General features: G+C 50.6%; 1 protein-coding gene across 2 annotated transcripts; it reads right to left on the reverse strand.

Moving 5' to 3' along the window:
* Positions 1 to 488: 488 nt before the first annotated feature.
* LOC133903478 (uncharacterized) lies at positions 489 to 10385 on the reverse strand. 2 transcript variants are annotated; one of them, XR_009907280.1, is made up of 4 exons: positions 8808 to 10385; positions 8353 to 8542; positions 7997 to 8104; positions 936 to 1076 (listed from the first exon to the last, which is right to left on the reverse strand). XR_009907280.1 is itself a non-coding variant. In XM_062344876.1 (3 exons), exons 1-3 carry the CDS (start codon positions 10314 to 10316, stop codon positions 949 to 951), a joined length of 1827 nt encoding a protein of 608 aa, XP_062200860.1. In that variant the 5' UTR covers positions 10317 to 10383; the 3' UTR covers positions 489 to 948. The 2 variants fall into 2 exon arrangements, 1 of the variants encoding a protein (XP_062200860.1); XM_062344876.1 differs by lacking the exon at positions 7997 to 8104 and having other exon boundaries at positions 489 to 1076; positions 8808 to 10383.
* Between the last annotated feature and the right edge of the window lie 1049 nt (positions 10386 to 11434).

Consider the following 11434-nt stretch of genomic DNA (forward strand, 5'->3'; position numbering starts at 1 on the left):
TGCAAAATGGAAAATTCTGGGCCGGTTTACTAGGCCGGTCTAACATGTATAGGTTGAAATATTAGCCCCGCCATATGTTTTTTTTTTCGTTTTCCTATACTACAAGCGACTGAAAATTAAGTGTATTGTATGGAAGCAGTTTGTGCGGAATAAAAACTGGATGTCAGTGAAATATACATGTAAATTTATGTCATTCTGTTATGTTGGAAGACCTGACGGAGCTACAACACTCACTATACAAGAATTCTAGATATCTATACTAACATCTACAAACTTTTACTCAACAAAAAACTAATCTGAACTCTTATGTAGGAATTTTAGATGTCTGTGAAAAAAAAATCCTAATCCTAGCTCCGCCCCCGAAGGCATGCATATTCGCCGCCTGGATAAGCGCTTACCTGAGGCTGTAGCACGTACCGAAGGAGTTTCCTAAAAAGGGTAAAACAAGAAAGGAGACACCAAATGTAAGCAAGAACAGGACTAACTGAAGCAAGCAGACAAATTCAGCTTATAGATGCCAGATGATTGGGTCGGTGAACACAACAGCCTAGCACAATAAGCACAGGAACATATCGGCACGTACAGAAGATTTTAAAATCTGATTGTTTCTTCCTTCATAGATTTCTCTCTGATTGGTACTTTTTGTCACAGAGTTCCCTACCTTTGTTCTTCTCGTAGTAATAGATGCTGCGTGGCAAATTACAGTGTCAAAACTATCTACCTGAATGAAGATCAGAATATGCACTACAAAACACGATTGAATATCCGAACATACTAAACCCACATAAGGGCAAACCCGGCAAACCACTACAGAAATAAGAGAGGGTAAGGCCGGTGTGTGCAGAAATAGCAAGGCATTGCCACTATACAATAACACAAGCTCGCAAACAGTCAGGTCCCTCGGTTCTCTTGTTGATCTGTGGACAAATAATATTCCCGACGTTAAAATCATGCATCGATTCCGGGACCTGGGTATGCCGGAAGACTCATTATCCTTTTGTCAAGCACAGGGGCACCCACTGTAAAATGGTACAAGCTTTGGAACTCCAAATCTTTCAAGCCGAGTACCTCATGAACTGCACAGACATTATAGCCAATTAGAAGCCACCACTGAAATAAATTATAAGCTAAAATATTAATAGACACAAAAACTATCACCCCAGCAGCAAACTGACTAGAAATATGGAGAAGATCATTCAAGATGTCGCCACGGATTACAATGAAGATAAACCAAACATCACAGAGTGATTCTCTTCCACCATGACAAAAGGAACAATCTAAACTTGGGCACTAAAATCGAGCAATATGCTGCAGAGGTGTCTTATTGCCCAGCCATGTTTTTTATGAATATATCCACAAATTATTTTGTAAGGAACACTACTCAGTACAAAACGTTACACGAAAGAATTAAGTAGTTAGTAGAAATGAGAACTACATCTTTCAAAAAGGTTGAAACAATGTTGTTGTGGCTTGGCGTGAGGATTGCTTCGGAGGTCGTAGGGGTGCTCGATGGGAGGATGAGGCTTATAACCTCGTCTCCCTAGGGTGGTGCAGAGCACCAAGAGGTAAATAGGAGATCAACTTCTTGCTTCCCTTTATTCATCAATGTGCCTCTCCTTATATAGAGAAGCCATGACTAACGAACTGCCTAACAACTTAACAAATGCAATCTTGAATCCTAACAACTCAATCTTATTTAACTTGAATAGAAGATAATGGCAAGCATTTACCTATTCGGCCTAAGCTGTGGCGCGCTGTTTGTTGCGTCGGCCGTAAGCTATGCCCCACATAACATCTCACACCCCCCCCCCCCGGCCCCCTGAACAAGCAGCTCGTCCCCAAGCTGGAAGGAAGGGTAGCACTGCTGGAACTGAGCATAGTCTTCCGAGGAAGCAGCTGAGGAACATAAAATCGCCGCTAGAAGGTGACAAAGCCGTCGACAAGCGCCCACAGATCGTCCAATGACCCCGCCATGACTTGATCGCGCAGCGCCACCAGTGCTGGATCACTGGCAGCAGCGATGTGATACTTGTTGAGGATGTCGAAGGTCAGCGGCAGAGGTGGCATGGAGTGTTGGAGTCCACTTCGTGCAGAGAGAATGCGTTGGCGACGACGTTGGGGCAGCCTGGCTTGTATTCCATTGCGAAAGCAAACCCCAGCAACTTGCTAACCAAATGATGCTGTGGAATCGTGGAGAGGCGACGATCAAGAAGGAACTTGAGGCTATAATGATCCATCTTGACGATGAATGGCTGCCCCCACAGATAAGGTCGCAAATGGCAGACTGCTTGAATGAGACAGATTGGCTTGTGTGCATAGCCCGCCAGGTACCGGTGGAGAGGCACGATGGGCTGGCTAAAGCACACAATCAGACTTCCACCCTGATGAACCTAGATGTGTCGCATTCGATGGTAAAGGGCTACACGAAATCCGGTAGGGTGAGTACAGGATCATCGTGAGCACATTCTTCAGCGCTTGGAATGCCGCATCTGCCTCCAGCGGCCAAGTGAAATCCTCCTTCATCAGCAGCTGAGTTAACGGTGCGGCGAGTGACCCAAATCCCTAGATGAACTTCTAGTAGTAATCGGCGAGTCCCAGGAAGCCACACAGAACCTGAGCTAAGGTGTCGACCAAACGATGGAGGCATTCAACTTGGCACCGTCCATGGCCACTCCTCACCGAACGAGCACTTGGAGCGCTTAAGAGTTGGTGTTCGCACTTGATGGGATGGATGGCACACAGATGTGACACAGGTGAGTCGATAATGACGACCTGAAAATCGATGTCGTCGAAGAAGACAAGAACGAATTGGCGTAGGCCTTCCTAGGACGTCCATTCATCAAGGCTTGAAATGTCACCACCGCGTTGGTGAGGACAAACAACATCACCAGGAACTCGTAGAGGTCATCGTGGGTGCAAAATGCCATCTTCTCCATGTCGTGGGTGCGCACTTGGTGGTAGCTGGACCGCAGATCCAGCTTGGTGAAGGTGGAGCCGTGGAGCTCGTCTAGGAGTTTGTCAACGACAGGAGTGGGAAATTTGTCCTTGACCATGTGTTCGTTGAGAGCACGGTAATCCACACTGAACCGCCACGAGCCGTTCGCCTTCTTTACCAGCAAAACATTGGGAGAACACCGACGTGCTACACCTGTCGGAGGATGAACTCCACAAGTAGGGATCCGGAGGGACCTCTTTTTGAGATTCGGCCGAGGGATGATTCTGAATCTACCTCGTACGTGAAATAAATGAGAGTAAATGATTTGCAGGTGGGACGGATAATCGGATGCTAGAGGAAATAAGTGCTCTGAGGATTTTAGACAGGTTCGAGCCGCACAGAGCGTAATACCCTACTCATGTGTGAATACTATAAATGCTCTGAAAATGCCTCTCGTGTTACAAGAGTTTTTGTCTAAGTCTAGAGCTTCGCGCTTCTTGTTCTTCGTCGGCTTGTCTCGGTCCTGAAGAACTTGATTTGCCGTGAGTTCGATCTATCGATCCCTTTTCTCCGGGGAGCCCGCCCTCCTTTTATGCCCGTCGGGGCCGTTAGCGTGCCCAGAAAGGATGGTGCGAGTTCCAAAGCGCTATAAATGGAAAGCAACCATCATGGGCTGCAGTTTGATGTGACGAGGGGTTGAAAATGCGCCCCCATCCGGTCTTGTCATCATCATCCCACTTTTTAGCGCGTGCTGCGGGGAGGGCCCACCGGGCAGCCACCGAGCAACCCGACGTGCCCGCCCGATCAGAGCGAGCTTAACACAGCAGAGCGGCAGGCGATATGCCTCGAGCCCTGCGATGTTATCCCGAGGCGCGCCGGATGACGCGCGATGGGACCCGCCGCATTAAATGTCCCCACGCCTCCCTGCCAGGGAGTGGTAGGGGCTGACAGCGGGCGTGGGGGGAGTGGTTGGAAGTGACAGGCCATGCGCCCTATTAAATGCAGCATCGAACCTCTTACCAATTGACACCTCACCGCTGAGCCCTTGTGGGGACCACCGGCGAAGGACTTCTCAGGTCCTTGGGGAACTGAGTGCTCGGGGACTACTGTTCATAGCCCCGAGCACTCTCTCCCATATATGCCCTTTCTGGGTCCTCGGGGAACTCGGGTACTCGGGGACCACTGTTCATGGCCCCGAGCGCCCTCTCCCGAAACTGTGTCTGCTCGGGTCATTGGGGAACTCGAGTACTCGGAGACCACTGTTCATGACCCCGAACACCCTCTCCCGAAACTTGTACTTCTCGGGTCCTCAGAGAACTCGGGTACTCGGGAACCACTGTTCATGGCCCCGAACCCCCTCTTCCAGAACTTGGACTTCTCAGACCTCGAGGAAAAGTCCCCGAGGGAAGGCGCCACGTGGCACTCTACTGTCCTGGCCTCGGGACTCAGGGACCCCCGGTTCTCGTGTCACCGACAGCAGCCTCCGGGCCCATCGGCAGGCAATGACCCAGGGATGCGGATGGGGCCCTTTTTTCTTCGAGGCCGATCCCAGCATCGATGCCACGTGACTTGTTCTCAGGTGCTGGACTTTTGCAGTCTTGGCAGTCTTCCTGGCCCAGGCTTTTGGTACGGCCCAGGCGGGGAACCGAAAGGATGCGTGTCCTTCCGACTTCCGAGGAGTGTGATAACGAGGCGGGAGGCGCGTGTGGCAACCACGCGAATCTAGGATAGTGCGCCTGGCAACCACACGAATCGAGGGAGATTCGCCTGGCAACCGCGCCGATCGAGGGAATGCGCTTCGCAGAATGCGCCGCAGAAAGTGCCGTTTGAAATCCCCAGGATATAAAAAGGGAGGGGGAGCGAACCGTTGCCCCTTACGCCATTCTTGCGATCACCACCTCCGTCTTCTTCTCCTTCCTTGCGCCCAGGAGCTCTCGCCCCCTTTGGCCCGCAGCACACCCTCTTTCTCAACCCTTCCAGCACACTCCCCACCCCCAAAAGATGCCGAGGGTAGGAAGCAGCCGCCGGGACACGTCGAGCTCCGACAGTGTTCTGCTGAAGTCTCGCATTGTGAACGAGGAGGGGGCGGAGAAAGTCCGCAAGCTAATGGTGCCCGCCGGCCAGCAGGAGGCGTCGGTGGTGACGCCGGCAAACTTTCCGCCCTCCACGCGCCGGCTGGAGCGGATCGTCATCTTCGTATCCTTCGTCGCCGCCGGGCTGGTGCCGCCCTTCTCGACCTTCTTTCTCCAAGTGCTGGATACATTCGGCGTCCAGCTGGCCCACCTGAGTCCGAACTCGGTGGTGAATTCTGGCCATCTTCGCGCCTTCTGCGAGATGTTCGTGGGAGTGCCGCCGTCGGTGGCCCTGTCCCGCACTTCTTCGTCCTTCGAGCGGTCGGGAAGAAGAAGGGGTCCTTCGAGGTGGATGTCGCCGGCTGCTGCAATTTCCGCCTGCGGGATGGGCTCGGCGAACTCTACATTCCGCAAGTGCTGCACAGCAAATGGGAGGAGTGGCGTCGGGACTGGGTCTACGTCGACGTCAGCCCCCATGACCGCCTCACACTGCCCGAGACGCCGGCGGAACCCCACAGGCCGATCTGGGAGGCGGCCCCCGTAGAAGATGAGCGCCTTCGCCCAGTGCTGAACCACATCGACGACCTGCGCCGAGCGGAGCTGACTTCGCTGATGGTGGTCGCCGACTACCTGCGCCGCCGTCTAGCCCCCTTGCGGGAGCAGGCCCGCTTCGCCTAGATGTACACAGGCTCGGGCGACATCACGAGGACCCACATCAGCGCAGACGGGGACCTGGACGAGGGGTGCTGGCGACCTTGCTGAAGGTGGTGACCGGCGTCGACAACCTCGCCCGGGTGGTCCTACCCCGAGAGGAGCTGGCGCTCTGCGCGGTCCCGGGCCGGGCGGCACTGCAAGCGTCTATGCCGGAGTTCAGCGCCCAGAGCCTGGTGGATCGTCCAGGGCGCCGAAACCCCAGGACTATACAAATCCCTGGGGTGGATGAAAAGGCAGGCGGCAGGCAGCAGGACGGCGGCAGGGACGCCGCAGGCAGCAGGCAGCAGGTCGGCGGAGACAAGGGGAAGTGTCCCCGGGCATACGTGCCACAACCATCTTCGTCGTCGTCGCCGTCACCTCCGCGATAACGGCCGGCGGCGGGCGGCGCGACGGAGGGTGGCCGGGGCAGCCAATCTTCGGGAGCGGAGCCGGGACAGAGGCCAGGTCTAAGGCGCGGGAGCCCGAGAGTCAGGGCCCGGCCGACGGCGCAATAGCTGGCACCCGGACCGACCAACCGCCGAAGGCAGGCTCCAAAGCGGCCGCCGGGGCCGGCCCACAACGGCCCGAGGGCCAGAGCCCTCCACCGAAGAGGAGCAAGGCGGAGCCTGGACCGAAGCCGCAGGGCCCCGGCTTCAAGATCCCCGAATCCCAGTGGCGGTACTGCGGGCCGAAGACCACGTAAGCTCCCTTTCTGTCTCAAGCATACATGCCCGGATGTTGGCTTGTCATAGACCTTTTTTTTTCCAGGCCGCCCAAGAAACTCGCAGGAGGCCAAAGGTGTGCACTAACACTCCGGTTCGTGCTTATGCATTGCCGTGTAACGGTAGAGTTTAGGAACAGGTGGATGTGATGATCCCCGGAGCGCTGTGCTGGTAGGGACATCTGGGAGGATTGCTTCGGAGGTTGTAGGGGTGCTCGACGGGAGGAAGAGGCTTATAACCTTGTCTCCCCAGAGTTATGGTGGACGGGGTGGTGCAAAGCACCGAGAGGTAAATAGGAGATCAACTTCTTGCTTGCTTTTATTCATCGATGTGCCTATCCTTAATAGAGAAGGCATGACTAACAAACTACCTAACAACTTAACAAATGCAATCTTGAATCCTAACAACTCAATCTTATCTAACTTAACTTGAATAGAAAGCTAATGGCAATAACTTATCTATTCGGTCTAAGCCGTGGTGCGCTGTTTGTTGAGCCGGCAGTCGTAGGCTATGCCCCACATAACAAATGTAAGGAATTCAATAGCTGGACAACAGATTTGTTAGGAAAAGATGCTCTGAGCTTAGCACATTAGTCACATACCTTGTGAAGCTATGAAATAGATGCAGCAATGATTTTTTTTCCCACCAGAATTGAGAAATAGGTGGATGCGATACAATGTCTAGGAATGGACACCTAGTGGTGACACAAGTGAACGGACACCCAAATATAAAGACGAAAATAATTACAGTATCCCTATCTTTATATTTACCAATTAATGTTGTACCAGCTGACCCTGAATAGTACAACAGCTGCTACAGAACAGTATGAACAATACTGTGATTACCGTCGCCTAAAGCACTGCTACAGTAGAAAACATTGCTGAAGGATTTTGTGCAAATGGTTGCATTGAACCCATTTTGGCTCATGCACTTGTGCATTTAAAAATAAAACGTTTTCTAATGCATAGAAGACATCCTAAATATACACACCATTCAAAATTTTACCAAGGTAAAAGATGTACTATTCATGTCTAAGTTTGTGAACTGTATTGACAAATTATTGTACAAGAGTAGATGGGAGGTAATGGCCGTTCCAAGCAAGATAACATGAAGATAATATTCACCGGAAGAAAAACAAGGAACTTCCACTACCTAGACGAAATCAGTGCAGAGATGCAGTATCGCTATTTGCAAAGTGCACAAAGCACTATGCTTTAGAAATTCAGTTTGCATTTCTTGCCCAGAATAGCATTTTCTTGCCATAATCTAGGCCCCAGAGGGACATAATACTAGGCTATTCCAACTAAGTTTAGCTGACAAATTTACTGCAGTGGCAAGACTGTTCATTTTGCAACACTAAAAATTCTCTCCAGCAGTTTTTGCAATTTAATCATGTCGAATAACAAAAAATTGGGACATACTGTTAATTAGTAGAGGCAAGTGAACAAGATATAAATTATATAACCACAAACCTATTAGGCAAGCAGATGAAAGCAAATAAATGAAACAATTGTAATAATGGAATCAAATAAATCATTCCACTTCCCAATACTCATAAAGACTCAATGACATACTTTACTGATTAGGTGACTTTGAATCGACATGTGCTTCATGAACAAACTTTGCTGCATTTTGGAATAGCATGTATTGTGAATTCATCAGAGAGTCCTGAGCATTCTACCCTGGAACCTTCATATCTTCAGCGTACTAAATAGACTACAAAACTCAACATAACAACCAGAATTTGTTTCTCTGGGTTCAGGACCATGGGGCAGGAAGGTATGCTAAAGAGAATATTATGTTCTGATCGTTTGCAAACAGAGAGAATGGGTATTCTCCCTGCCTCAGCTAATGCTAAGTTTAAAGAAAATACCCCAATGGTTAATCAACCAAGTACCGATTGATCTATTAAAATTTATGCTCAACTTACCAGCATCATCAAAGTAGCAGCCAATCCCTGTGGCAGATATTCCAACAGCATGGGCCTCAAGGTAAAGTACTTGACCTAGAACACCAGTCTCCCAGAACAAACGAGGATACATCCATCCACCTTTCTCATGCAACACAGACTCAAATCTAGCTATCATCCCAAGGCTAAAACATCCATGTGAGGCAATTTCCTGCATCAAGAATCCAGCAAACAGTTGAATAATAAAAACTCTGCGTATACCAGAATAATTTCCTCCATGATCAACTGCCAAATTAAAATGAGTATTCAAATTAGTTTCCTAGTACCACCACAGAAGGATTAACGACATAAACAAAAGGATTTGCAAATCTGAGCATACAAAAGCTAATAAACCATAGGAAAAATTCTTAGACAGCCAACTAAATTTATTTAATAACTGAATAACCCGAAGAATACCATTTGGCATCTTCAAATACCTGAACGCACGAGACTTGCATTGCCAACCTCTGGCAATCTCCTTTCATCAGCCTATAGAGCGGGAGGCCATCAGGGCACCCCTCTGGTCGAACCCACTCGAAATCCTGCCTCATGGCATGCCGTAATGGATCAAAGTGCTCCTCATTCCTCACCAAGAAATATAGCCCCTTCGGCAGCCCTGAGACACGATGCACAAACAATGCAGCATGCACCTCCGCATCCCACGGTAAGACACGGAACGGCAGAGCACTCTGCGGTCCCTGCCTCTCCCCTGAACAAACCTCCCCTGATGGTAGGCAATGCAGCAGCATCTGATAAAACGTGTCCCTCCCCATGACATGCACCCCATCCATGTCCACTGCACTCCTCCGATGGCGCACCACCTCCTGCACTGTTAATTCCTTATACAGCCCTTCTGACAACGCTGGACTCCTTCGCCACGGGTTCACAATGAACTGCTCTCCAGGTGCAGGGCTGTGCTTCTTCACTTGCTCAGCTGTGCGGTATATCACATCCCACACCACATGATCCTTACTAAGACCATTCGTCGTCCCCACCCACTCCAACCCCTCAAACCCCCTCAGCGCAGTACTTATCCTCCCGTAGTCCACCTTAGGCTTGGAGCCCGCCGGGAACAGAAGCACAGCACAATCCGGGTCCTGCCGCTCCACCCATGGCGCCTTGCCCTTCATCACTTTGTCAGGAAGCACCTCAGGTGCAGCCGGGCATCCTTTTTCCACCCCGATCAGCCTCCCAAGATCCTCGTCCGACAGCCCGTCGAGCAACCGCGCATCCCACCCCAGCGTGGCCGCGGCCACAGCCACCGCCGCGAGAGCGTGCCCCACATCGTGGTTGCAGTACCGCAGCGCCCGCTCGCCGTACTTCCACGCCTCACGCCAGAAGATCGACGAGAGCGCCAGCACCGCCGTCGCGGGCGCAGGCAAAATAGCGGAACAGTCGCCGACGGGCGCCGTGGCGCGAACCTCGAGGAGGTGGTCACGGGGGGCGTAGTGGGCGACGGCGAGGCGTCCGGGCTCCTTCGGGTACGGGAAGACGATGTGTGCCTCGGTGGGGTGCAGGTTGCCACTGCTGGGGTTCACGCGGAGGGACCAGGTGGAGATGCCGGCGGACTTCCAGGCGGAGAGCGCGAGGGAGTGGAATAGCAGGGAGGAGAGGGAGTCTACGGTGAGCGGCTGCGGCGGCGGCGGCGGCTTGTGGAAGAGGGAGGGGTAGGGGACGGACGAGAGTGTGGGGGGCGGGTTGGGGAGCGCGATTTGGGGCGCGGGGAAGAAGCGGAGGAAGGGGTTGGGCTGGTTGGCCCAGTCGAGGCGGCCCGGGCCGCGCGCGTAGCCAGCGGTGAGGCTGTGCTTGGTGCGGCAGTGGAAGTCCGCGGCCCCGGACGAGGAGGGGGGCGGGGCTGCGGAGGAGGACATGGCGAGGCAGCGGAGGGCGGCAAGGAGAGGGGAACGACGATGCGGTCGCGGCGAGGGGCAGTGACGGAACAGCATTTCGGGTGGTAGTTCCGGTGAATCCGGGATGTTTCTAGGGAACGGGGGTGGAACCGTGGAAGGGTGGGGAACGTTCGGCGGGCTGTGGGGGTGGGCCGAGAGGATTAGCAGATATGCGTGGGCTGGGACACACGTTCCGTTTGTACACACCGTACCTTTACAGCTTCTGCCTAAGTTAAGAGAGTAACTATAGTGTTGAATTTTAATTGTTATTTTTAAATAAATTTTTAGCTTCTCAGTACACCAAAAATTAAGAAAGTTAACCTTAGTTTGCTTCTCAACTTCTAAGTTCATTTCAGCCACAACCACTTCCTCAGCCGGTCAAAAACCACTAAAAATTAAGACTAAAAGCTAGCCATTTAGATAACTTCTGATTTTTTTTTTTAAAGAAAAAACCTATCCAGTAGGGGACAGTCCACTTGCCTACAAGTGGGCTCTTGGCTTCTTCCATGGTTGCATATAAAAGATTTTATATATATACTACTTATCTACCTGTTGCAACTATATATACTAGTTATTTACCTATGCGTTGTAACATGTGTAGAAATTTGTTAAACAAAAGTGATGTAACACGCGTACAACCATATAATGATTATTATTCTAATTCCTTATTTAAAGAGTGTCATTTCATATTCCTTCTAGAGAAAATCCTGAAATCATGGTTGAAGTACTGCAACGGGCTTTCCTCATTTTAATATGATAGTTAAATGTTCGTGTGTTGCAATGGGTGCTAAAAATTTATTAAACAAAAGTAACGTAATACACGTACATCCATGCAAGGATTATTATTCTAATTTCTTATTCAACAAGTGTCGTTTCAGATTCCTCCTAAAGGAAATCCTGAAACTATGGTTGAAGTTAATGCAACAAGCTTTCCTTATTTTAGATACGAGAGTTAAATGCCCGTGTGTTGTAACTAGACACAAATTTTTTCACAAGATAATATATTTTCTACAAGAATCAATCAGAAATTCATACTCATACTTTTATGACTAAAATGTAATAGCTAAGTGCCCGTATGTTGTAACGAGAAAGTAAAGATAGCACTAAAATAATAAGTTTGGTGATTGGATCACAACCAAATTTTGAGATGTTGATGTGCTTTTTCTGCTTAGTCG

The sequence above is a fragment of the Phragmites australis genome, chromosome 21, assembly GCF_958298935.1.
Source record: "Phragmites australis chromosome 21, lpPhrAust1.1, whole genome shotgun sequence".
Taxonomy (NCBI): domain Eukaryota; kingdom Viridiplantae; phylum Streptophyta; class Magnoliopsida; order Poales; family Poaceae; genus Phragmites; species Phragmites australis.